Source organism: Drosophila hydei, unplaced genomic scaffold (genome assembly GCF_003285905.1).
Source record: "Drosophila hydei strain 15085-1641.00,03,60 unplaced genomic scaffold, DhydRS2 tig00000001-arrow-pilon, whole genome shotgun sequence".
In the NCBI taxonomy this organism is placed as follows: domain Eukaryota; kingdom Metazoa; phylum Arthropoda; class Insecta; order Diptera; family Drosophilidae; genus Drosophila; species Drosophila hydei.
In genome coordinates, this window is record NW_022045643.1 from 14,904,943 (window position 1) to 14,932,502 (window position 27,560).

Below are 27,560 nucleotides of genomic sequence, written 5' to 3' on the forward strand. Positions count from 1 at the left end.
TTGATTGCTCCTTTAGGTTGAGCAGTGTAGTAAAATAGGACAGATAGATTATTATTTAATAAGGAAAGTCCTTGCTTTATTCAGCATCTTCTGCTTCTATCTCCTCTACTACTTCATCAGCAGAATCAGTTTCGTCTTTGACATCCTCATCGTCACTGTCGGACTCGTCGTCTTTGTCGGACTCCTCGTCTTTGTCGGAATCGTCGTCTTTATCCTCCTCATCGTCTTTGTCGTCCTCATAATCTTTGATTTCCTCATACTCGACTTCATCGTCATCTACGTCTTCCACCTTCTCAGCTTCTTCACTTGCGGATACTGTGGAGAGGAGCACGAAGCCGAAAAGGGCAAGCAGCAAAATGGTACGCATGTCGATTGGTTTCTTAGTGAACTGATCTCTCAAGCTCTGCTTGGCAAGTTTTTATACGTACAAATCGAAATACCTGTCACGGGCCATATCTTATTACATTTAGTTGTTATTGTTTGTTTAATAACAGCTGGCTTCTTGATTGGAGTCAAGTCGGACACAAATATTCGAGGTTTGATAAATATTTGCTGACTGTGACTTTACATTCGGGGTTTGGCATATTTCAAAAATATATCATTTTCCTAAGAACTTGAAAAAGTTTGCACAATTGGTGATAGGTTGAGTCTTGTTCAAAATATTTGTTATATTCTCACACATAAACAAAGTTTTTAAATGAGAAGCAAATAAATGGTGCTAACCTTTTAAGCAGACTACAATAGCAAGTCTTTATCACTGTGCTGGCTGCCTTGTGGCCAGAAGCAACGCTTACGCTTACGCTCAGCGAAACCAATTGAATTAATCCCGTTCATGTAGTCATGAATCGATATTCTCGGATTTGACACACCTCAATGAGCGGACCATATCATGTATAGTCCATGCGTTAAGATGAGCAGTGGTGATCCAACTGCACGACTTAGCGATTTATTAGTTTTATACTTTTCTGATATTCCTCGTCGCTGTGTTTCTTGGTTTTCAATCAATTTAAAATAGAGATCAACGATTCCAACCTACAAAATGCAATTTTTATCCGGTTGTCTCATAGCATACATTTAAGCGATGTTCCCGGTCATATAAAAATTTATCAAAATCAATATAGTCCGATTTGCTGCGTCCCAAATGGTAACGTCCACTGCCATCCTCTGGAAAATGTGGTCGATTTTAGCTCTAAGTCTAAGGATGACGATGATTGTCTAATGTTGGGGCTATTGTTCAACAATTGTGGGGCTTTATAACAATAGTTACAATTTTAACAAAAATTGAGACTGTTAATCGCCTCCAAAGTGGGCACATAAATGTACTGTATTTTTTAATCAGGCATACGAACAAACTGCAACAGAGAAAGGCACTACATTGGTGGAAATTGTTGGTTCTCATATGAAGTCTGCGCTCTCAAAGCTAGCATATTTATGTCTTTTTCTTCGTTAGGGAAAAGTAATGCAAAATCATGAATTTTTAAGCTGAAATTTGAAAGACTGAAAAAACACTATTCCACATTCTACGATCCTCAGCTAGGCTACGTAAAAATGCATATACACTCACACACATAAATGTGGCAGGTATCCGCATTGTTGCCAATCTGCTTCGCAGAGTCTGTCACACGGCCTTCATACAAGCTGCGACTGTGCAATCTGTCGCCGCAATTGTTCAACAGGCTTTCACTCAACTATAGGCATAAAGAATTTTCCCTGTTTCTTTGGCGTTTGTTTACTGTTGCTTTTCATAAGTCATTAGTCATTAGTCATTAGTCATTAGTCATTAGTCATTAGTCATTAGTCATTAGTCATTAGTCATTAGTCATTAGTCATTAGTCATTAGTCATTAGTCATTAGTCATTAGTCATTAGTCATTAGTCATTAGTCATTAGTCATTAGTCATTAGTCATTAGTCATTAGTCATTAGTCATTAGTCATTAGTCATTAGTCATTAGTCATTAGTCATTAGTCATTAGTCATTAGTCATTAGTCATTAGTCATTAGTCATTAGTCATTAGTCATTAGTCATTAGTCATTAGTCATTAGTCATTAGTCATTAGTCATTAGTCATTAGTCATTAGTCATTAGTCATTAGTCATTAGTCATTAGTCATTAGTCATTAGTCATTAGTCATTAGTCATTAGTCATTAGTCATTAGTCATTAGTCATTAGTCATTAGTCATTAGTCATTAGTCATTAGTCATTAGTCATTAGTCATTAGTCATTAGTCATTAGTCATTAGTCATTAGTCATTAGTCATTAGTCATTAGTCATTAGTCATTAGTCATTAGTCATTAGTCATTAGTCATTAGTCATTAGTCATTAGTCATTAGTCATTAGTCATTAGTCATTAGTCATTAGTCATTAGTCATTAGTCATTAGGCGCTTGTACATCTTCGAGCTTTCAACGATAAGTATCATTATCGTCTACCATGTATCAAAATTTATACTTATTCACGAAGTGAATGATTTGATTGGTTCGTGCCTTTGTCCGTATGAAGGCAAACCATTACGCCATTAATGAAGGGGAAGACGTGAAACTTGGAGCCTTTACTTGTAGGTACCCCCGCCCTAGACATTCACTTCGTGAATGAATATAAGAACAGGGAACTGCTTGCCCAGCTAGCGCTGTTTGGGCGCATAGCCATCGAGCTTTACATAACAATGCCAACAGGTTTTTTCGCGGGCTTAGCATAAAGCGTGCCCGGCCTGTCGTCGAATTAACATTTTGATTGGATTTTCCAATATTGCGCCATATGGCAGAGTTAGAAGCTCTGCAGTTGACTTTGATGGCTGACTGGTGCGCACTGTTTACGTTCTTTTTTTGATATTTCAACAAGGACAGCAAGACCATTTACAAATTGTTCGATAAGATAAACAATTTTTATTGTTAAAGCAAAGAGTCTAGCAACCTCTAGGCTGAACTGAGTTGATCAAAGCTTTGCTGCATTTACAGTGTAGTTTATTGAAATCAAGATTCCACATGGTAAAAGGTAGACAAGTCGTCGGAAAGCCCTTAGTTTACCTGCGGAGCTGAGTCCACAGCCTCGACATTTGTATTGGAAACTTGTTTGACATCTGTGACAGGTGCAACTGGGCTGGCAGTGACCATCACACGAGGACCCCAATAGCTGGGACCCCAGCGTCTGGGTCTAACCTGTCCATATCCGCCCCAGTATGGGTTATAGCCGTATGGGCTATACGGGTTATAGTTCTGGGCACCGAACTGTTGCCAGTACTGGGGCTCAACAAAGGGCAGAATGCGACGACCAGCTACTGCGGGTGCCACTTCCTCTGGATTTTCCTCCACTGCTGCTACGGCAACAGGTTCACTGACAATCGGCGGTTCAACGGCCAGCTTGATTAGAGGCTGGCGCAAAAGTGGTGCACGTACAATGATATTTGGTGTCTCTGACACCACCAACGCCATCAAGGTGAAGAATACAAACGATTTAAGCCAGAGCATTTTTGATTTCGAGTCCTGTCTTCAACTGATTTCGATTCGCAGTGTTGGCTGCTTTTATCACAAAACGAGCTTGTCACTTTTGCCTTAGATATTGATTCAACTAACTTGGCTGAACCCTAGCAATTGTTATAATTGAAACGTGCACAATGTACGAATTTCGAGCGTCAAGCTTCTGCTGTATTTACTTAGCTTGAGGAAAGTTAATAACGACTTCGATAGGTTGTCATTAGAACAAGTGTTTCATTGTATAGACGTGAAAGAATCTAAAAACAAGTCTGCACTTTCCCAAATAAAAAACTTGTGCAAATAAAACTAATGTTTTCGTGTCCACTTATGTATTCTAATTGACTCCAATTGAAACGTTGAAAACAGTGAAACAATCGTATATTAAATGTACTTTTTGTGAGTTATATATATATAAATTCTATATAATGTTTGTAATCCGCCTACTGCTGGCGACTGTGTTTGACATTGCTTACAATGAAACATCCAAGAGTTATGATTCAACTTGCTACCATTAACGCTTCAGGTTAACAAACTATTTATTACTATTATTTGTTACTATTACTATTATTTATTACTATTACTATTATTTATTACTATTATTTATTACTATTACTATTACTTATTACTATTACTATTAAATTTATCAACCAAGGATCCGTCTAAGCGTATCCAATATATTTTGTAAAGTTTGCCAGTAACTCTTTCTGATCGATCTTCAGAGTAGGGATTAATGTTATCTCAATTACGTGTTCTTCATTTTGCAATTATAAAAGATGTATATTAGAATACTACATATATATTTTAGTTATGACTATTTATCGGACGATTGAAGTAAATCATTACACAACGCTTTTATACCCCTTTTAGTCTGGGGAGAAGCGAGAAAACGCCACGTACACAAAAAATCAGGAAACTAAAATAAATCATGTACCAGTGCGCACAGCCATGACAAACTAATTAATAAACTTCAATTAATTTGTTTACTTTGATTATCTGAGTCAGCTTCAGCGAAAGATAACTAGGGCAAAAATCATATGTATACATATCGGCATGGTATAGATGTAAATGCCTATTGACGTCATAAAAGCGTATGTATATATATACATATATACATATATAGTAGCAAAATGATCTGCATGGCGTAACGAATATTGTCAAACAAATTATAGAAACGTTGTATACGCAATGCGTGATGATAACGTGACTATCTTATCAAGGATTTATGTGAGTGCACAATTCCGTGCATAGCCAAGCCAAGAGGCAGTTTGGTGTCACGGAGAATGCAGAGCGAAGTGTGCGACTGGCCTGGAGGTAACCTTACACAAGTTGCTTGCTTTTATTTTGGTCGAGTCTCATTCAGCAATCAGAGCAGCTCGATTACATTTTTTGCTCTCCTTTTCTCAAGGAAGCATTAAATATGCATTAGATGTAATAGTTTAGCTTACATTCTATTGAGAAAACACCATGCATTAATCGTATTTAGTTACTTTCTTTTTCAGTAATGATAATCTGCAACTTACCCGGGAATATGCAATGCAGTACGATGTTTCGGCTTGAAATGAATGTCAAATTACAAACACTTGGTGATTTAATGATTTTTTTTATTTTATAGTTTCATCGGCTGTTACAAAAACATATTATGACAACTGTTTGAAATATACGTTACGCGTCACATAATTGTCAATTTTATTTATTGATAAAGCTTGCGATGGAAACACATTTAAAATGGCAACTTTAAGTCTTGGTAAGTTGTTTTAAATTGTATCTTATGTTTAGTTGGATTTGGTCGATGCACATATGAAATGGTAGAAGCCGGAGCTAACGCCTTTCTCGCCTTGCCAGATGCCAACTGTTTCTCACAACGGCAGGATGCCTAATGGTAGACGCTGCGGAATAGATTACTGCCATATGCTAGAAATGCTGGCACCAGTAGCGTAGTCGTGTTGCTCGCAAAAAGCTCCTTGGGGCCTTTAGCCTTCGCTTGGCGAAAAGCTTTCGCCTGTTATCAGTCATAGATTACGGGCACGGCCGGCGGATGCTTTGGGCTGTTGATGTTTTGATAACGAGGTTGAAACGTAATTGTCTCGACTGTCTGTGCAGCAATCAGTGTTAGCGAGTTAATTTGCACTGACAGCCATCCCTGCGGATTTTTCGGTTTGCCGCTTGAATTTAGAGCCAGCTCAAAAAACTGTGCTTTAATAACTTCTGCTTCCCAACCTGTTGCAGGTGCTTCTCAATAATAGAATACTAAACGTGTTCATGAATCTATCGGGTAATCTTGTTTACCTTTCAGCGATATTTTTATTAAAACTTCTTTTGAGTTATTTTTACAAGTTTTACATTAAATGCTTCATTAGCCCTTCTCACACAACTAAGGCACATGCGAAGTATGCTTCATTCTCTTGCTGCCGGACGTGACAAATTCAAATGATAAAATAATGACACTTTATTATGTGAATAAGTTAGCTTTAATCAGCCTAAAAACAATAAGGACAGTCACTCAGGTCTACAGGTGTACAAATTAAACGAAATTAAGGTAATTTAAGTGGATATGTCTTAGGTAATTAATTTAACGAAATACTGGGAGTGGGTAAAACTAACTCTAGAATAATGTTATTAAAATGTAAATAATAATTAATTGGTACATTTTAGGTATATTAACACTCATGTTCGATGCTGGGTTTGTTGACGATTTTTGGCTCTAAACTAGGTACTTACAAGTAATTCATAACTACACAACATTTTTAAAACGTACAATTAGCAGCCACGCGGGCAACTGCTTTACATATCATATATTATTTATGGCTGTAAGGGTAAGGGGAAGGATATATCTAAATGGCATATATTGAGCATGTTTTCTAGCTTTCCTATGTGTTCCTAATGATGCCGTGAATGTACTCTTTTCGCCTTTTGTGTTGTCGTCCAGTCCAGAGTTGTTAGCGACGGCAGCGCCGCTTCAATTTTCTTGTGGTTGTTGTTATTATTGTTGTTGTTGTTGTTGCTGAAAGCCGCCGACGTCTGCAAGGCGTAGTCGTGAGCTAGAACAATGGGCTGTAAGGTGCTAAAGTTCACGGCCGGTGCGAGGGACGGTGTGTCTGGTGCGTAGCTCATACGTGCTCTATTGTGAGAATTGGTGGGCAAATTGCTGTTGAGGCTAGCATTCTGTTGGCCCACGGGTAAAGACGGAGCCTCATTTAGATTGAGACACGGCCCGACTCTGCAAGAAAAAAGCCATTAATAAGCATACATAGTAAGTAGTGCCAGTAGATAAAAGAGCCAATCAAAGTGGAATCAAACTACAAAACTGAGGATCAGTATAAAAAGATTCTAAACGGGTACTTCATAATTTTGCAACTTTTTGTTCGTACAATAAAACAAATTTGCTTGTGGTAAATGAAACTGAGTGCTGTCAAGGTAATGTAGCAGACCTTTTGGCACCAGACCTCATGAGTATCTACTTATGGGCGGAATCGCCTTTGCTTAATTTGACTCTCATATTGACTGTCACTAGAGGCAGTTTAGTGCTGCACGGGGTAAAGAAATGAGAGTAGTTATGCACGGCATATGTTTGAGAGAGATACGCGCTTTAAGTTCTCCATTCAAAAATTCTGCTCACCTTTGCTGAGTTATTGTAAATATCGATTTGCTCACAATCCGTTTGCCAGTGTGCCAGATGCGCCCAATGTACTTGATGCGTTGTATGGCAATGATGGCCAGAGCGACAGTCCTGAAAGATATCAATACGAATTGTGTTAATTAGGAAGCTAACAAGAAAAGTATAACGAAGAGCAACTCACTTGAATAGTTTCTTTTTAGTGGGCTTTGGCTGGTTTACTTTCAACCCAGTTCCGACGGCAATGTTTTGTAGAGCCAGTTGCTCGCTTGCCTGATAACCCTCCAGAGTGAGCTTCAGGTAGCGTTTCTGATAGACCAGTGCTTTGCGATGACTCTCGACGCGCAGATAGCGGCCAAGCAGCTGCCGACATCGTTCCTCGAGTTCGCTGACATGCGCACCTCCATTGCCGCCAAGCTCCTCGCACTTCTTTTGCAGCGCGATTCGTTCACCAACTAGATACTGCACTGTTTCGGCCATCTGTTTATTCTCCTGGGTGTTCTCCGCCAGCAATGTGTTGATTTCCTTCATTTTTTGCAGGAATTGTGCGGGCACTGTATCCTCTATGCTATGGACCAAGCGTTCGTTGGCCTGCGCCAGAGCTTCCGATAACTTGGACTCCCGCTGTGCTGAGCGGGCCACATCGAAGCGCAGTTGGTTAACCTTGAGCTCCAGATTGTTCTTTTCGGACTCAGCAGTCAACAGCTTTGCTTTTAACTCGTGAATTTCAGCCTGCAGTTTGGCCTCCTCTTGATGGTGGCGAGCTCGCGTGTTGGCGCGACGCGTCTCTGATTCTTGTAGCGTAACCATACGCGCCTCCAAGCTCTCAATTTCGTTGGCTTGCATAGTCAAGCGTTCGTTGAAATGCTCCAGCTCCATTTCGGCCGATTCCTTGTCGCGAGCCAACTTCTCCATCTCCTGCTTAAGACGCTCACAATATGAGACACGCTCCTGGAGCTCTTTTTCGTACCGTTGACGCTCCCGCTCGCTGCTGCGTTGAGCATCCGCCGATCGTTCTCTTTCCCGCTCATTTTGGGCAGTCAGCAGTTTCAGTTCACTGCGCAATCTGTCGCACAGCTCAGACTCGAAATCAGCCCGAGGAGATTTGCGGGGCGAGTCTGTGGGCGACTTCAAGAGTACGCTGCTTCGCCGGCTCTCTGCACGCTGCAGCGAAGTAAGCTGCGTTTGTAACCTATCGCAACGCTCACGCTCCATGTCCAATTGCTTGTGTAGCTCATCTTCAGCCTCCAGTACAGCTTCTAGGCGCTTGCGCATTGCCTCGATGATGAGGACATCCTGTTCCTGGATTTCCTGTGAATGCTGCTTCTCAACAAGCAGCTCTTTGCTCAACGTCTCAGTTTGTTCCCGCTCTACGGTTAGTTGAGCTCTAGCGGCCTCTAGTTGGTTTAGCAGATCACGTTCACCAGTAAAGTTCTCGTCGTCGGTGCCGTGTCCGTTGCCATTCCCATTCCCAGGTGAAGGATCAGCATCAGTCTGCACTTCCTTTTGGTGGTGAAGCTTGTCCAAATTATTTTCCTCTTCACTTTCAATAGCTTTGAGTATATTCGAGTCCAGTTGGGCAGAGTAGTTAAGCTCTTTTTCCACTTGCTGGGCGATTTCATCAACTGAATACTGCTTGGAGCTCTGCTCGCTGTTCCTTAGTCGCTCCAGATTACGCTCCAATGCGTTCACCTGTAGCTGTAGCTCCTCACATTGCTGCTGTGCCAACTGCAGCCGGTCAGCCAGTTCGCGATTGCGCACAGTCTTATCTCTTATTTCTGCATTAAGACTCTCAACCTCTCGCTTTCGAGCCGCGCTCGCTGCCTTATATTGTTGCTCGCATTGCGCATGCGCTGCGCCTACTAAGTTTAGCTCTTTTCGCAAAGTCTCTCGATCAGCAGCCTCCTGGGCGGCAGTCTCCAGAATCTTATTCTCGAGCGAGTCTACACGAATCTTATATTTCTGCTCACTTTCCTCGTGGTCCTGAAGTAGCTTTTGTTGCCTCTCCACCTGGTTCTTCTCACGCGAGAGTTGCTCTTGCAGCTGTAAAATATTTTCCTCCATTTCGATTCTTTGTTTATGTTTCTCCTCTTCTAGGGCTGAAAGCTTCTGCTTCAGCTGTTGCAGCTCTGGCGACGGCATTGCCTTGGGCAGCTCAGGTGTCTGCATTAACATGCTTGGCGTCTTCAGCTTGGAGTCCTCTGTTAGATTCGAGAAATTAATTTGTCGCGGCACCAAGCCCGGTGTAAGGTCCCCGCTGATTGCAGTGGTCAAGCCGGTCGCCTTTTGATCCTGAAAGTAGTGCGGGTGCTCAAAAGTATTGACGGGATGGGCCACCACAAATTCAGTTAAGTCGTCTGTGCGGTTGTACGTGAGATTCGCGGCAGCGACCTTTGAAATATCCTGCACGAAATCGATTGTTATTAAACAATCAACAACCCTTAAGACTTCACTCACCATTGTCTGCTGGAAGACTCCGCCCGCAGCTTCAGGCAGTTGAAGTGGAGCATTGAGACTGCGACACATTGCCCGTCGGTCGACATCCGGTTCAGGGAACTCTGTGATCGAGCCAATATCGCTAAGTGTTCGAGCGCTGTGCTTAGTACTCGCATCCTGTTTGCCAGCAGCTGGAGAGGAAGCCTGGCTGAGGTCCTTGGCCGCCTGTAACTCACGCTCTTTCGCCTGCAATTGCTCCTGCAAATGGTCAATTTCGTCGTTCTTATCGGCCAGCATAGTTTCCATTAGATCAGGCAATGCTAAGCGGTTGATCATCTCCGTGCGCATTGTCTCCCTGAGCTTTTGCAACTCGTTGCCCTTCTGCAGCATCTCTGCTTCCAAACGTTCAACTAGACTGCGATCTGGCTGTGGGCGCGTTGCAAGGTCGGTTTCAAGGCGCACTATCTCGTCTTTGCTGCGCTGCAATTGCTGCTGCATTGTGGCCATTTGTTTATCGCGAGCGGACAGCTGCTCGCTAAGATTGCGTACATCATTCTGAAGCTCGTGAATACGTGTATTGAGATCAGACGTGCCCGCGCGATGAAGCTCCTCGGCACGCTGTCGCTGCTCTTCCAGACGCTTCTGCAGCGTTGAAATACGATGTGTCTGCTCATCAATGCGACCCTGCAACGAGTCACGCTCGTGCTGCAACTCCTGCAAATGCAAAAGATCAGGTCAGCTTTTTTAAATCATACGCTGGGTAGCAGCAGTCAACGACCGATCCACTGATCTCATCTACGCGTCCCAACCCTTGCCAACTTCAATTAAGATAAATTGAACAATTTTCAAATGATGCAGCACAATGATGCTGAAATACACATCTCCACTCTACTCTGGGTCTTTATTTGCATTTGTATTTGTATTTGTATTATTTAAAGCGGCTACCCACTGCTGGCAACAAAGAAGTTTATTGAAACCGTCTCTGTCCTCTACGAGCGCCATCTCATCTTTCGACGAGGCTCTTGTCTTGTCTTGTCTTGCAGCATAATGTAAACACAGTGAAGGAATAGTTAACCGGGAATACTCAACTGACAGCCGCAGACCCGAGGTGTGTCAAATGAGCCCTCGAAAGATTTATTTTGAAGCAGTGAGCATTTAGGTGCTACAAAAATGGCACAAACTGGGAAAATATGTGGATCAGCCTGTTCCATTTTTCGAACATTCCCTATAAATAGGTAGGAAATTGTATCAGGTGTATATGCATTTGCCTGTGTACCTAGCTAACCTTGTTAAACGTTATATTTCACATATACAGCCACATATGTCACATACATATTCATATGAATTTGTTTATGTATTTGTACCAATTGAGTTTCAATTGTGCACCACTTGTCTACGCTGGTTTGGAAGTATAAAAACCAGACTACGCATTCCAACTGATTTAGAAACTCACTCGAATGGGCGGCACCATGGTGAAGTTGGGCACATCTTTTGAGCGCAACAACATTTCAATTTGTCATTTTTATTAATTTAAAATTTTAAATAAATTGTGTTTATTTTTGTACTAGTCAACCGAACTCAATTATCTCAATGTACGCAGCGGAAGACACTCTGTTGGCAACTGACAAACTGAGAGCTGAAGAACGCTGGCATTCAAATTTAAGCTCTTGGAATGATTCTACAATGCGTCAAACTGTTACCATTAGCAGGGCACATCTAAAACTTTTCGATTTTACCATAGCACTCAACCGAAATTATAGCACAGTGCATCTAAAACCAATCTGTAATGACAAAACCATTAACATGGCTCATCGAAAACTTTTCGATTGTACCACCGCTTAACCGAATTATAGCACAGTGCATCTAAAACTGTGTGTAAAGGTACACAAAAGGTACACATTAAAGTACAGTGCCTCAAAACTTTGGTAACTATATAAAACACTGAACTAAACATATATCTGATTATTAAAAGAAATTTATATTGGTAGAGTAGCACACATTCAAACGAAATTATAGTACAGTCCATCTAGAACTGTCCGAATTTAATAAGCCACAAAAACTCACAATACAGCACAGTGCTTCGAAAACTGTGGTAACTATGATACAATGATACATACAATCATTAATATCAAATTATCAAATTTATGGAAATTGAATGATTAGGTCGCGCTATGACAACTCAGAAAATGTATTGAAAATGATTACACCTTGGGTACATATTTTTAATAAGTGTAAGCGAAGACAATAACCTATACCGATTATTCACCACAAAAGCTCTATAGGTTTGTCTGTACTCACCACACATCCACTACGCATTTGGCTGACTTGCATTTCCAGATCACGTATACGCTTGATTGCGGCTTCCTCCACCCGCGTATGCTTATCCAGTTTCTCGACCACGCGCTGCACTCCCTCCACTGTCAGTGAGTGTTTGGGTGAACCATCAGCTGTGTGTGCGTCCGTTGGCTGCCTGTTGTAACCGTGGGCGGACACATCCTCTGTGGCGCTAAGACTGCACGAATTGGAGGCTGTGTTGGAGTTGTGAAGGGATTCCAGTGTTTTGGTTTTCTGATCCAGAGTGGTTTCAATCAGAAGCAGTTGCTCGGCCATCTGATTAAATACCAAGGTTGCTTCGGCTGAGGGCAGCCCCTGCTGTAGCTTGTCCTCTAGTTGGCGAATGCGCGTCTGGTAACCCTCGCCTATGTCAGTCTTTAGACTGTGCACCTCCTGCGTGAGCGCATCGTTAGAGCGCAATTGTATTTGTATATAATCCTCCAGCTGCTTGGCTTTCTCGTCCAGCACCTGCTCATTGAGCGCCTTAGTCTGCACCTGCGTTTCCAGCTCCGAAATAATCTCGCGCAGCACAAAGATCTTATCGATGGACGCCTTCAGCTCCGTCTCCAATTTATCCCGTTTGCCATTGGAGTCACCCAGCTGCTGGTTTACCTCACGAAGTTGCGTCTCCAGAATGGCGTACTATTAAAAGGGATCACACAGACATTCCATTAATTTGCAGATCTAACTGAAAATCTTTTTTGTATCTAGCTAACTAAATGTGGTGCGTGGATCTCGTTCCGTGTTGTAACACGTAACTGTAGTTAGTTAACAACTTACATGCGCCTCCTTCACTCGCCGTAACTTAAATTGTTTTCGTGGTGCAATTGATTTCAGGTGCAGAGTTATTGTTGTTTAGGTACATTGGGAATATATTAGATTGTTATTATTAATGTTAGTGCATGCTAAGGGCTTAAATTAGAGTTAGGCATTCAGGGATATTCAAGGTAAACAATTTCGAAAAGAAATGATCATTTTCCGTAGTATCTATAAATACATTACCGCATGCTTACGAAATATACATAAAGCAGACAATCGTGCTGCCCTTGACTTCGATATTAAATACAAAATGACACCAGGGGGTGGCCGAATGCTTATTATTAGGTTGTATTTTGAATATGGCATAAAAGTAAGTTTTCTATTCGAAAATAAGTCAAGCAAACAAATTAGTTTGTGTGCACGTGTGTGTATAATAATATGAAATAATGTAGTTAAGAACCAGTGCAATTAAGTAGAAAGTGACCTGATCTCTAGAGACTAGATTCGTAAGATTACAAAGACACCAAAATAAAATCAGCAAATAGTCCAGAAGAAGAAACCCATTATCAAACCAAACAGAAAATAAATAAAAATGAACATTTAACCAATTCCAAATCATAGGCATAAAATATATATGTATATATATATATGTGACGGAAAGACCCTTGACAGGACAGGGCACTCACCTCCTCAGAGGCATTGGCGAAAGAGCTGCGTTCCTTTTCCTTTTCACGTAGCTGCACTTTTAACCGTTCGATCTCACGATGAAACTCATCGCGTTCCTGTTCGCGTTCAGCGGCCTGTTCTTCCAGGAACTGGCGGGTCGCCTTCAGCTGCTTGTCGGCGGTATCGATCTATGGTTGTGGTATAGCATGGATGGGAGGTAATAGAACCTAGACTTATACTTTGCTTACTCTAGACGCGTTCAGCGAGTTTCTACTGATCATGCGTTAGACACTCGACATATCTATTGATATATTTATGGCACATATGGGATATTATCTTAAGAATAGCTTACCTGTGACTGAAGATCCTCGCGATCCTTCTTGCCGGATTCTACCACCTTATCACCCTCGCGGCAGAAGTCCTCTATCATCTGGAGTAATACAACCGTTGTATTACCCGGCTCCTGGGACTGCTGTTGAGTGGGCGATGTCAACAAATGGCGTGCCCTCTCTTGGAGTTGTACGAAGCTGGCCGCCGACTGATCCAGAATCTGCGCACTCTTCATGTCCCCAAGACCGTAACCTTCGGCATAATCTGTATGATTTAGCGAGTTCAACTGCGACAACTGATCGCGCAATGCCTGTAGCTCCTGGCCTAGCTCCGCATTGCGGTCGATGGTGTGCGTCAGCTGTTGCTGCAAATTCTGTCGATCTGCTTCCGATTTGATCAATCGGTTGTTTAGCTCTACTAGCTGAAAACTCAGTTCCGAAGCGTTGCCCGACTGTTGTTGCAAATCAATCGGCAGCGAACTGTGCGTCTTGGTCATCTGTGCACCATTGCTAGACTTCCGCTGATGTGCCACGCCGAGATTCTGGTCGTTTAGCGAGTTAGTACGCAGCAATTCATGGAGCAACTGTTGTTTAGTAGGCGGCAATGGGGCTGTTGTCTTTAGCCCATCCTCGGCTTCACAGCACAGTTCTAGCTCCTGTTTCTCTGGCTCGTCCTGCCGTTCCACAGATTCATTGGCACGCTGCCTCTCCAGATCCTCAGATAGCTGCAGCAGGTAGGCGGCTTCTGATTTGAGACGCTTAAGGCAGTCCCCCAGATCAAAGTAATCGTTTTGATCATCGTTGTTTTTGCTGTCTATAAATTGCACAAGATATGGATCCTCAACCACTTCCAATAGACTGTGCACATCTGGGACCAGACGCAAGTGCTTCGTGCTGTTGAACGAGCCCTGCAGCAAGGAGCTACTCAACGTGTGATCCACATCCTCGCCACCTTCCTGACTGCGACTCTGAACTAGTATGCGTTGCATTTCCTCCGATAGCGTGGCACTGAGGTCGCCCTCGCAGTTTGCCACACACTTGGCCAAGCGACAGAGCACGCTGCGGAAACTTTTCGATAGTTGCCGTAAGCCATCTCGCTCGCTTATTATGTGCTCCAAGTTGCGTCCCGCATCGAACGTCAAGTGCCGCTTATTCCTGCGGTTGAGCTGTTTCTCATATTCCAGTTTCATTCGTGACATCTATTAGGATTACAGCTGTAAGAGACATTGCAAAGGCCAATTTCAGTAACTTACCTCTTCGGCATGTTTTATATTCAGCTGGGTTATTTCCAATTGACTCTTGGCCGTAAACTTCTCTCGCAACAGTATCAGTTCCTTGGGCCAGTGCTGATCGTCGACTGCGCACTCCGACAACAAACTCTAAAAAACCAATTTATAGAGGACATCAATATTGTAAACAAAGAACAGTTGCAGACATATTGCATATACGTAAAGGCTAAACATCATAGCTGGCATAGTCTGCCAATATTTATTCATTAGAGTCATATGAAAGCAAACAATTTACATGATCGCTGCAGAGAAATGCCTTTCAATTGCATGTAAAAGTTTTCACTCTTTATTTACATCCTACATCGGAGAGGAAAACAAACTGTGCGGGTGTCTGATGCTGTTTATTGTTTAACGCCATCGACAAGCCGGTTTGATTGTTGAAGGGGCAAGGGTGCCACATAAATCTTAATAAACATATCACAATTATGGCAAAGGAATGTTCGAATCTGGTTTCTTTTACTTACATAAATGTGTATTTAATATATATACATATAATTTAAATTACAAGTCGATCAGAATCTCTATTCGTTATCTCTGGCACTGAGGTTATGCTCCTTACTGATTAATAATTTCTAGAGTATTAAGACTCTGATTAATTTGTTTATTTATTTCGATTTTCTTGCATTTTTAATCTCTTCAACTTAACATATACCCTATATAACAAACTAAACTTTCTGAAGAGCAAAACTTTTTAGAAATGTTTGAATATATATTGAATATTTAGTATTGAATATTGAATATTGAATATTCAACATATATATAGCGGCATAACCTCTTCAAAAGGTTTAATGGGAGAAAGAAAGAGCGGGAAAAAGTGAGAGTCACATTGCATAGTACGCAGAAGTAATTAAAATGTGGAGTCCTTATCTAAAATACATGGCTAGAGACGGGTCCCTCGAGTCTCCGCCAAGGACAAGGGCAGACGGTCGGGCATTGCAGTCCTTACTCCATACACACCCTACTCTAGTAAATTGAACTCCAGTCAAAGTCGCATAACGTACTATTATATATTATTTTATATGTTATGTAATATATATATATTAAAACATTTAAAAAACACAAAGAACGCAATCTACTTTTATTGGTTTAGTTGAAACTACAAAGTTATTTGAATTATTAATTTCATGCAGATTTATCTCCGCTCCTTCTTATTTGCTGTTTACGTTTAGGAGCAAGGCCAAGAGACTGTAAGCTTGGTTCATGGTCTAGAATAAAAAATAAGGATAGATCGAATATCTGATGTAGGAAAGCTATTTGTACCTTGGTGAACAGTGGAAGGCCCACTTCAAAGAAGCCACCGGCTCGAAGTACCATAGGACGGTTTAGGTATATCATGAAAGACAGTATCAAACGACGCATTTGCCAGGACATATCTGGCCAATTACAACTGTACAGTGCAGTTGGCAGCCGATCGGCGTTATGGGTAATTTCGTTCCCATAAATACTAGGCAAGAAGATTTGCATGGTCATCGCGAACAGATACTGGGCCATAGCTACAAAGATGCTCGGTGCCTGGAATACGTTGAGCTAGCGAGCAACAATTAGGTTCTATGATACACAATGTCACAGGAGACGTGACAGGAGAGTATGCACTTACCATCTGCAATCGGTAGATGGAGAGACACAATATTATGGCGCTCAGTAAGATCTGAATAAGCGTGCTCTTTGAGATGAAAGTCTGAATCATGTTGGCCTGCACCTTGATGCGCCTATGAAGCGCAATAAGCTCCAACAACTGAACACGCAGTTGAAGCTCCGAGTCGCGTTGCTCTGCTGTAGCAAGTGCAGCCAGGCGCATGCCCAGCATCTTAAGGCAGAGCGAAACATACAGCATTAGGTAGCAGTTAAGCAAGTCCGAAGTTAAGTTGGATAGACAAGTAAAAGGCACCGCAAATAGTTGATAAGCGAATAAAGACCAGAATGTACCAGGCCTCTGCCAGTCGAAGGGAACCCATACCAAAAATGGCAATTCATTTGGATAGTTGTATGCCGAGGATATGAAGATGCATGGCACCACGCCCAAACTGCAGAAACTGTACAGGAGGGAGACGCGTGAAAACCGAAGCTGTTCCCGCTCCCACATTTCACGCTCCGCACCAGAGCGAACTTTAAACTGCGGACTGACGCTCCACTCCTCAAGTAGATCGCGAGCAATTTTAGCATGACGCCAGTTGTTGAAAATCTTGGCCACCAGACTCGTCATCGTCAGAGTGATAAAAAGAACATCTGTGCAGTGCTCGAAATCGTCGCTGCTTAAGGCCTCCATCCACATCATAGCCGTGAACGTAAAGGTCACAAAGAAATGTATAGCAAATGACTGAAGCAATCGGAAAAATCTGCCCCATGGTGCGGACGTAGACGTGGCCGTGGTTGGAGTTGACCTGGGATCGGGCCACAGCCTGCAAAACTTAAGATTTCGCACCAAAACTCGCGAACCCTTTATATTGTCTAAGCCCATGACCGTTGTTCGGTTTACTTTGATTGGCAAACCCGATTAGTTGGCTTTATATAGAGGAGACCAGCCGGGCCCAATCCCAATCGACTCACAAATTGCTTAATTTGATGGGCGTCCAACCATTTCAATTAAAAATCAATTAGAAATTTTGGTTAATATAAAAATCGATATCAGTATCAGTATCAGCATTAGAGGGTTGGGTTAGCACGAATGCATTCCGTTTCCCAAAGAGAAAGATTTCAATGCACATTGGAAAATTAGGAATGAGTATCCGAGCCGAGTGTCGTATTAAAAATAGAACAAGTTTCCAAAATAGGCACCAACCAAACCAACCAAAGCAACCAAAATATTTGCGCCTTACACAAAAATAACATCTCATGCCACGACTGCGACCAGCCAGAAAAAAGTGTTTATGGTTTTTGGAAAAGGGCAACGACTCGTTTTACGTCAAAACATCAAAGTATTTACATATCAATCTATCAGCGTATGTATCAGAGATTTGTATGATTAAACCTATTCCTAAGAATTTTGTGGGCAGTCACAATACGCGCAATCATATATATAGGCTAAGTAAATGCATACACCTACTGATAAAGATTTACACTTAAACTCAGAATAGAGTTGACTGAGTTTTGCTGGATGGGGCTGCGGGCATTGGAATCAATTTTAAAGATGGCCAATTTTAGAAATATGGTCTCTATATGTCTCTTAAACTGGGAGACATACAAATTACGGAATTATCATGTCCCCAGAGCTGATCGATATAGGAAGTGAGCAGAGATGACTCTACTCAATTCGGTGCTGCAATCTAGAACATGGAATAATACGATTTGTAAGTACTATAATTTTCGAGTGGCCACGCTTCCAGTCCCTTTCAGTGGGCTAGCAATAGTGGTAGCAACGTTCTTAAATTAAACTCGTTTTAAAATATTCTTACTTTTTTTAAGCTCTCTCCAATCCAAAAAATCTTCCTGTGTGCATGTATGTATGCTACTATTTTTTTAGAAAGACGCCAACCATAAAGGCGTTAAATTTGAATCGTAACTGATTTGGGTGAGTTCGCACACACATAAGATTTAATTAATGAGTGTTTGCATGTTCCTATGTATATGCATGTGTGTATATTTATTTGTAGACTTTACGCACACTAATTCAGATGTATAGCACTTGATCACAATAACAACTCAATTTGTTCATACATGCATATATACATGTGTTGCGTATGTATATGTTTTTGCGCTTCTGTTGATTTAACGTTTTTTTTTTTTCAAATTTACTTATTCAAAATACTTCATCATCTCTTGAACGCACATGTTTTTATGTTAATTCACTTATAGACACGCGTGTATGCATAAATATGAGCACTACTGTTTGAATATATGCTTGTGTATGTTCATATATGTATTGGTTATATATTTATAATTCGGCACCTTGTATACCAACCGACGAAACACACACGTCCGCCTTGAAGTAACGGAAAAGACTGAGCAGGCGACTCAAGCAACAGGCTATTTATTAAAGATCGTCACCGACGATGCTTCGGCATGATCGAGAGGGAGTAAAAAGAGAGTGAGAGAGAAAGCCAGCGAGAGAGAGCATATGTCAACAAAGCAGTGCGCGGTGTTCTGCTTGCTTTCCCTCTTATGTGCTTGCATTTGTATTTGTGCTGCATTAATATAAATTTATGTTCGTTAATTTTGAACAGCCTCAATATTATTTCACTCAGTTTTACGCGAATTATATAATGATAAGTGTGCTTGTGTGTGTGACATATGCATGTAATTTTACATGTTTTCCACACTTTCAAATATACCAACTCAACGGAGTTAATTAACTCTAAGCCGGTCCACCCTCAGTACTTCCGGCCGGACTTTATTGGATGAAATGGATGTATTCTCCACTTTTATTTATGAGTTTGGTCTCTGCTATAAATTTGTATGTATCAACAAATGCTGAGTACTCGAACAACGATACAAGGCAGCATATATATATATACATATACGTATATCTTACAGCCAAAAAATGAAGAATAAACGTCTGCTAAATTCTGTTGACAAACAAACAAAGACCACATTTGCATGCATGCATACGCATGATGTACTTATGTATGTATGTGCTCAATCTAGAAGAAAATATATTTTTGAGAACATGCCCAATTGTGACACAGATTTAGTTGTAGTGCATTATCGACTTACTTTTAAAATGAAAAACTTGTTTATTATACAATTGTTTTTATCAATTATTTCACGTTCATCAGCTTTTTGCATGTGTTGATAGTAGAGCCTGGAAGCAACCGCAGGGAAGGGACAGATGTTCGCATTCGACTGGATTTGTTGACATTGGTATTAAAAATAGATACTTCAAGAACATATTTACTTTAATGGCATGCCAATTGAATGAAGAGTGAAGGAAATCGGGAAAATTCATGTTCCAATACCTAATTTGTGTCAGCTAACTGCGAATGATCTTCACATATATAATCTAACATCAATTGAGTAAAAGGGGTCTTTAGGGTAGTAAATTTAACATATCTTAGTGACAAATGAAATTGTGACTAATGTCACCAAAAATTTGGGTAAAATCCTTCCTTTACTATGTACCCAACTTCAAGTCAGTCAGCAACATTCGATAAAATTGAAATTGATTCTCGGTTACTTCATTTCATCGTACGGTCAAAGAACAAAAGAACTGAACACTCAGAATGCAGCATATTTTCCCTTTTGTAAAAAAGAACCTAATATATTAAGCTACGTTTACAACTGAGGCACAGCAATGGGTATGTACGAGTCGGCTACTCATAACTAGAGCACGCTCGCATGCTTTTTCGTTATTGGCGTCCTGACAACATTTTGTAGATTTTGCGTGCGGTATGCGTCGCAGAAGCAGCGAACGGAGAGGTAGGCCGAAATTTCCATTGAGAAACAATTTTAGTTTTGAGAATTACAGACGAAGCTTGGTGAATCACACAGCATGCAGAATATATTTAAGGAAGTAAAATGATCAAAGAGCGTTCCATGCATGCATGCATTCGCCCATACCTTACCTGTATCTGTTTTTCGAGCTCGGTGGCAATGTCTTGGCGAGCCAGCGTCAACTGCTCCTGCAGGCGTCGCTCATACTCCTCGATGATGCGTTGAATCACCTGTGATTCGTTGTTCAAGTTCAACTCATCCTCATCAATGATAATTAGAGAATTGCTCGCATTCTGTGCAGCAGCTGGCTCGACCTCCAATATATCTTGATGAACTTTTTGGCAGGTAGTAGGCGATTTGCATTGTGTGGGCTGTGCAGATTAGTTATTGCGGCAGTTGTCAGGTAGTAAATTGTTTATTGGGTTATAAAAGTAAGCGATCATGACGAAACATGCAGTTAGCAATTGATCAGGTAATCAAAACATGGGTTATTCGAACACATACAACATTTTTGTTATTTATATGTATTCGGACGTGCAGTATATTCCTAGACAACTTACCAAATAATCATCCTCTGATTGGTGTCGCTCGTAGAATTTTAAACGTTCCGTCAGTTTGCAAATCTTTTCTTTATGGGACCGCTTTAGTTCATCAATATGTGATTGATAGAATATTTTAAGATCCGCCATTTCCTGCGAAATCTAAAATGCATTTACAACATAAATATGTTCTGCCTTTCTGCCTTTTACTGACTGCTTACTCACATTCTCTTTAGTTTCCTTGGAATCAATGCCACTGGGTGTTATTTGACGATGGCTGGGACTGAGAAGCAGTTCAGCGCGCTTGCGCTTGCGTGGAGATGAATCCTTTGAAGCCATCTCGTCCGGCAGTTGATCAACCTCCGAGCACTCGGAGGAACTGTCCCCGGCCTGATGCTGAGACCTATGCGAGATAACGTCGTCGGAAAACTGTTTCTCTAGATCGGCGCACCGATGTTCAAAGTATTTGCGTAGCTCCTCCATTTGCTTAGTATGTGCCACATGCTGCGCCTGCTCGTTAGCCAATTTCTCACTCTCCCATTGATCTCGACTGATCTTGAGCTCTTGCGCACACTGGTCCCGGCACTCCGCCAGCTTCTGCGACAGATAGTCGTCAAACTTACGTTGCACCAATAGAAACGGGCGCAGCTCGCCAGGCAGTAAACATTTTTGGAACTGTTCGATTTGTTTGCTGAAAGCGGGCGGCCATTCGGGAGGTAAAGGTTCCACGCCCAAGTCGTCAGTCGGTACCGAAAGTTGACGCTCACGTGAGCTGCGAGATACCCGATCCCCTTCATGGTCGGTAAGAAAGTTGCGTTCCAGATCGTCGTCACTTTCGCTAATCAGGTCCATGGATATCTCAGAGATGCGCTGTCCAATATTGACCTGTTGATCAGGCCAGCCTCCGACACGCTTGACTGCATCGATGGCCTCGTGAAGCTGTTTGCGTAACGATTGCACCTCGTCCCCCAACCTCTCAGAGTCCGATTGTAGTTGGCCACGTACGTTTAACGAATGCTGCAGTGAGTTCGTGAGCTTTGCAATTATGTCGTCGCGACGCTTTAATTCCACATAGATGTCGAGTGTCTATGGATAAGGATTAAACGTAATTAGTTGAGCTGACAGCTAAGACGTTATAATTTCTTACCGGCGCACCAAACTCCTCTATGAAGGTGCGATACTCTGTGGAGTTAGTCACTAATGAGCTGCTGTCCCTCGCAGATGCCGGGCCCGCGCTGGACTCGTGACAAGCAGCTTCGAGTTGCAGATTCAGTGAAGCCAGCTGTGAGTGTGGATCCTGAGCCTTGGTCTCCGGCTGTTTCAGCATGTTTAAGCTCACCAAACTTGAATTACTTCCGACCTTGCTTTCTTGTAAGGTTTTTGACTCTTCCATGGACAGAGATTTCGGATCTTCAGCCACGGTACTCATTGATAAAAGGCGTTCACTCTCTTCTGTAATATCCTCCAGTACGTCTTTGCTGAACTCCGTCAGCGGAACGCGTTCCATTTGCTTAAGCTCCATATTTCCAGCTTCTTGTGTTACTGGTGACTCCGTAGGTGAGCCTTTGGCACCGGTATCCAATTGGGTCTGTTGATTCATGGCCATTAAGCGCAGCTTTAATAGTTTCATAGAGCATTCATCATCCTCATCGTCATCGTCCTCAAAGTCCAGAATAGTCTTATCTAGTGGCTCTGGTTGTAGACGAAGTGTTTCCCTAACATTTTCAGTTTTGTGGTCGACTACTTGAGGTTTCTGCATTTCTGGTAGCTTTAATTGTTTCACAGAATGTGTTTCTGCTGGCTCTGCCATATCTGAAACTTTTAATTTCTGCGGCGAACTTAACAGCGAGTTGGTAGGGGGTCCCTCTTCTGCATTGTAGGATATTTCTATGGACTCATTGGTAGCAACAATTTCTTCCATAGAATGATCCTGCTCGCTGCGTGGGTCAACGTCTATTTCTAATTCACTCTCCATCAGCTTTGACTCGGGTTCGGCTGCCTCCGAAAGGACCGATGCCATTGTACTAGCTGCAATACTACCCGATTGTGCATTTTGGGGTTCCATTGCCGATTCCGTGGTCTGATGCAGCTCATCTACGAAATCAGACACATCATCTGTGGTGCTTTGATTGCTAAGACTTTCGCCCTCATCGTGTCTATGGAGAGACTGGTCTACAAGATCTTCATGACGGGAGTGCAATGGCTTACGCCCATCCAGTGGGAGGCTAATATCAAAGTCATCGTCATCGTCACCGTCATCATCATCGTCATGGTCCTCGTCGGTCGCTGTTGCTTGATCCTTGTGACTATTTGGTGGTTCATGATGATCATCGTCATCACTTTCTTCATCGGCCAGAAAATGCTGGGCCAATTGGCCACCAGACAGTTGAACATCATCAATGCGGAACTGTGCAGCTTCTTCGCTACTTTCAGACTTCGAAGTCTGCTGTGATGTTGGCTGCTTAAGCTTTGCTGGGTTCTTTTCAGATACCTCGGACAGCGACTCGATGTTCGAATGTAATTGTTCTTCTACCTCGCTAATCTCAATCGCTTCCTCAATATCTTCTTCTATGCTGCTGCTAGTTGTAGTTGTGGCGGTGGTTTGTGTGGCTCCTCTTAGAGCCATCAAGCCGCTATTTGTTGCAGAGCTTTTTGCTGTTGTCGCTGTCGTCGTTGTCGTTGTCGTGGCGCACCTCTGTTGATCGGCCATTTCAATAGACATGGAACTCGTAGGCGGTTCAATACTGAATGAAGAAACCGTCTGGTCGTCCTCGGTAAGACTTAGATTGTTTTGCTGCCTCAGTAGTTCGGCAGTGTCTGTAGATGTGACCGCGTAAGGTGTGCTGCTTGAGCTCGTGATTTCCGTAAAGCTGCTTCTGGAGATTATATATGTATGCGTCGATTCATTATCATCCTCAGATTTTCCGCCGGAACAATCCGAAGCAACATGTTGCTGACGCCCGTGCTTTTGTTCTCTGCCTGGTGGCTTGTTGCTGGCTGAGGTTGAAGCTTGAAACAAAAAATTCAATGTCGGTATAAACTCAACATCCACATTCTGTACGGCGTAGTTGCAATTGGCTGCCGGCTGTATATGTGATTGTTGTTGTAGATTGATAGCTGTGGATGGTGCCGCTGCCTGCTCCGGTGCCTCGATTGCCTTGTAGAAGGCGCTGCCGCTGCCCGTGCGGAGCAGCGATGTGATCTGTAATGAAGACATTTGTTTACTCGTACTACATTTACAATACTAAACAAAATTAAATATGTATATAAATATATCTATGTATACGTAAAATCGCTTAATTCACAGATTTCTTCTTGGCCCAGTTGCCAGTGACATTTTTGGTCCGACGGCACAATAAACTCATTTCGATTTTCGTTTTCATTTTCATTTTCATTTTCATTTTCGTAAAGATGTCACCTCATTTCAGAACACAACAACGGCAGACGCTTTGCTGGGATTATGGGACTACGAAACGATTTTTAGTCTAATGCACACAATAAGAAAGAATGATCAGTTCTTGAAAACATTGATTAGGCAATAGTCACTCAGCCAATTGACCTGCATCTCTGACACCAAACGCCGTTCAGCTCAAGTGGATATTATGCCCTGGCAAATGGCAAATGCCAATTGGTGTGGCTGACTCAGGCGCTAGTTGATGGATTGCAGCTGTGCCAGTGGCCATCGCATCACATCGCATCAGGTTGCCTGCCCGCCTGGCTGCCGATCGCCCTTTTATAATTAGAATCAACATACATCTGAGGCGTTTTCTAAATTTTGTAATAAACTCGACGACCTATCGCCTGCACCTTATTAAAGTTATTTTTAAGCATTGGCATATGTGGGCACTAATTAAAGCGCTGTCCACTTCATAGATGTAGGTGAGGTAATCAGCAATATGAATTCTATTGCTGGAGATCCAATTGGAATATTCGAAATGAATTCAGATCGTCGCTCTTATAGCTTTGCTAACTGTCTGAAAATTCCCAACTGCGACCCATTCGGTCAAATTTTACAACAGCTTTTAACAACGGCAAGCTCCTTGCCGCAAAAGTTAACTTGGACGTCCTTGAACTTGTCAATTTTATGCAAATTAATTTGGCTCCCTTAACCGTATCGGGATAACAGTTTCGTCATCACCATGGTTACATTAGTTCCCGATAAAAACTTTTCTTTTTCTTATACGTGCGTGTCGTACCCAATTTTGTCCTGCTCCTACGCGATTTTGAGACGGGCCAAATTGGGCCAAATTGCAGTAGTCAATGCGACGGCTTTAAATATCAGCTATTGGGGCGTGACACACATTAGGCTCAAATGGATATTGGTTGAGGTTTCAGCACAAACATAATAATATTATTCCACTCCCAATAAACAGATCTGATTTTCCTATAAGCTGCTAAGAGCAGCAAGGTTCCAAGCTAACTCTACTCACATGTATTTTACTCATGGTCGCATTGCTGGAAGTGTTCAAGTGAATGTAATTTAACTTTATTGTCACTTTGCAGCTATTATATATAAATACAATGTATCCAGTTTTGTTTTATTACAACTTCGCGTACACTCGTCTTTTTATCTTTCGATACGTTCGACGACGCAAACTACCGACTGCGACGACCGCCTGCAATGCAAGTTCTTTTATAAATAAAAATACTACGACGACGGCGTCCGCTCGATTCCCAACTCAAATCAGGCACTCTAACAGAGGCAGTCAATCCAAAGAAATCACAAGAGTCAGAGAGCCCAGCTACAGAAGGTAGACACGAGGGAGCGCCAACAAAATTTGCAACGGTTCGAAAGGCGCTCCCATTTCTTTTATTTATAAACAAAAATGTGGAACGTAAGTCGTCTCTCTGTGGGCAACATGTTGGCGGGCAAGCCACGCCAAGAGCAAGAGCAAGAGCAAGAGCAAGAGCGAGAGCGAGAGCGAGAAGGAAAGAGACCGCATGCTGTCAGCTATCTGTAACGCAGCTGCCAGTTGATAACGCGCTAAATTCAAATGTTTATTTGGGAGCCTTGAGCTGCTTAGTTTTTGGAGTGAAAGGTCAAAGAGTTCAATTGTTTATTACGATTTCTGTAAGCACGTGTAGAAAGTGTAGTTGAACGTTTCTCTTTAGTCGAGTTCATTTAGCAACTTCTAAGAATCCAGATACTGCCTTTAATCAAAATGCTATAGATCAATTAAATTAATTATCTATTTAGTTTTATAGTACCAATCTTCAAATTTCTGAATCCTCCAGCACCAGAATATTTACAGTGAATTCCGAAAGAGCAGCTCCATTAAGCAGATATATTCCTCAGCCAAATAGTTTTTAAATCAAAAAGCGAAATATATTTATTGGAGCATTATTAAAGAACTTTTTGAAAGTCAGATTTTCAAGTCTGTTTATTAGTTTTCCCATTTTACTAACATATTGCTTAATTACAATATGCTATTAAAAGATCATTTAAATTATTCTGAGCAAAACTTGAATTTACGAACCTTTTATATTATCCCTTATTTCAACGTTTAAACAAATGTTATCAAACTTGACTTATCCAGAGATTGTGGGTCATATGATATTTGAGGTTCAACTCATTTAAACATTTAATCTGGGAACAACTACACTTATAGTTTTACTGAAATTTTTTTATATATATGCATATGTTCCGAAAAACAATTTTAATGGAATAGCTTTGGCTCTAGATTTACGATCTTTTTTAAATTATCATGGAAAAATATATGTTTTTTATGTGACTATGTGTATATGAAATTTAAATTTTTAAAATTTTTAACAATACTAGAGATAATATAAAATAATAGAATGTTCAGAAAGGAAGCAGAAATCTCTATTCGGGAGTTACCGACTAGGAAATACCCTGAACCCTGCCAAGAGCTGACATTGCAATCATTCTGCGCTTCTTTTACACATACATATGAAATAATAGTAATATTGATATATAAGTGGATAAGTTATCAAAATAAATAATAAGCTCGTACTGCATATGGTATAAAGAAATATATTTTAAATTGCGAGTATCATAGTTTTGTATTTAATGAGATTTGTGTTTAATAGATCGACTGATCAAGAGTATATATACTTTATGGGGACCGCGCCGCCCACGTCTGACTGTTACAAACAGTCACACAAACCCATTACACTCAGTTTCTAGTTTGGCCCTTTAAAGATTTGGTTCACAGTTAGTTAATAATTGATATCAGAGTTAGTTAGCGGCGCATGCACTATTAAATGATCATACCCAATCATATATGGTATATAGATTCATATTGCCCGAGTTTGAGTTATTTGGTCACATTCATGATCACAATCCACAGTTGGACGCCGAAATTGGACGGCTTTGGATATTTATTCTGCCACTAGAGAATCGTGAAGTAGAGGCCGCCTGGTTACGGCTCTTGTACTTATTGGAGCTTGATTTTGAAATAAAATAGACTCGATTGCGTACCGCGTTCGGTTTGTCTATTTCTGGTTTATTGCACTGCACTTTAAACACAGCGAGGTTATGTAGGAGACAGATTTACGTAAAATGTTGAACACGATGCGATTTGACAATTGACTTTCAACTGAACTATGAAGCTAGAACACAGACGACAAAGATGACGACGACGACGACAACTGAAGACGCGATACGTTAGTTCATATTCGCGTGGCTCTTCCGGCTCCTCTGAAATAATAAGTGCTCCAGCACCAGAAGTGCACGAAAGCAAAGTGCAGCCGATCAACACAGGAGCACGTAACACGGCGCATCCAATGCAACTGAAC

At 41.6% G+C, this 27,560-nt stretch overlaps 3 protein-coding genes across 11 annotated transcripts in view; all 3 read right to left on the reverse strand.

Annotated features, from left to right (window-relative positions):
- Positions 1-5,337, reverse strand: part of LOC111604299 (synaptotagmin-5) — a 30,037-nt gene extending 24,700 nt beyond the window's left edge. Inside the window, exon 1 of the mRNA XM_023322330.2 lies at positions 4,990-5,337. The gene's annotated coding sequence lies outside the window, so the exon portion shown is untranslated. The remainder of the gene's footprint in view (positions 1-4,989) is intronic.
- Positions 5,338-5,794: 457 nt separating this feature from the next.
- On the reverse strand, positions 5,795-27,487 carry LOC111604310 (pericentrin). 9 transcript variants are annotated; one of them, XM_023322347.2, is made up of 14 exons: positions 27,037-27,486; positions 21,949-24,003; positions 21,027-21,887; positions 20,823-20,963; positions 20,394-20,633; positions 14,860-14,985; positions 13,630-14,805; positions 13,298-13,465; positions 12,633-12,656; positions 11,817-12,494; positions 9,540-10,232; positions 7,267-9,485; positions 7,086-7,196; positions 5,795-6,686 (listed from the first exon to the last, which is right to left on the reverse strand). In XM_023322347.2, the coding sequence occupies exons 1-14, from the start codon at positions 27,061-27,063 to the stop codon at positions 6,347-6,349; spliced, it is 8,859 nt and encodes a 2,952-aa protein (XP_023178115.2). In that variant the 5' UTR covers positions 27,064-27,486; the 3' UTR covers positions 5,795-6,346. The 9 variants fall into 9 exon arrangements, with proteins under 9 accessions (XP_023178115.2, XP_023178116.2, XP_023178118.2 ...); XM_023322348.2 differs by lacking the exon at positions 27,037-27,486 and adding an exon at positions 25,232-25,294 and having other exon boundaries at positions 6,347-6,686; XM_023322350.2 differs by lacking the exon at positions 12,633-12,656 and having other exon boundaries at positions 6,347-6,686; positions 27,037-27,487.
- Positions 16,044-17,406, reverse strand: LOC111604282 (putative odorant receptor 71a). Its single transcript, XM_023322297.2, has 3 exons — positions 16,493-17,406; positions 16,156-16,422; positions 16,044-16,100 (listed from the first exon to the last, which is right to left on the reverse strand). Exons 1-3 carry the CDS (start codon positions 17,351-17,353, stop codon positions 16,044-16,046), a joined length of 1,185 nt encoding a protein of 394 aa, XP_023178065.2. The 5' UTR covers positions 17,354-17,406.
- Positions 27,488-27,560: the final 73 nt, after the last annotated feature.

Bases quoted from the DNA above. Each gene is read 5' to 3' on its own strand.
- LOC111604282 (XM_023322297.2), bottom strand. From the start codon at position 17,353: ATGGGCTTAGACAATATAAAGGGTTCGCGAGTTTTGGTGCGAAATCTT. The intron at 16,423-16,492 runs GTAAGTGCATAC...GTTGCTCGCTAG, and splicing joins CCATCTACCGATTGCAGATG to CTCAACGTATTCCAGGCACC. The intron at 16,101-16,155 runs GTACAAATAGCT...TTTTTATTCTAG, and splicing joins GCCTTCCACTGTTCACCAAG to ACCATGAACCAAGCTTACAG.
- LOC111604310 (XM_023322347.2), bottom strand. From the start codon at position 27,063: ATGAATCTATATACCATATATGATTGG. The intron at 14,806-14,859 runs GTAAGTTACTGA...TAATCCTAATAG, and splicing joins ATATAAAACATGCCGAAGAG to ATGTCACGAATGAAACTGGA. The intron at 6,687-7,085 runs GTGAGCAGAATT...TTTTTCTTGCAG, and splicing joins TTTACAATAACTCAGCAAAG to AGTCGGGCCGTGTCTCAATC.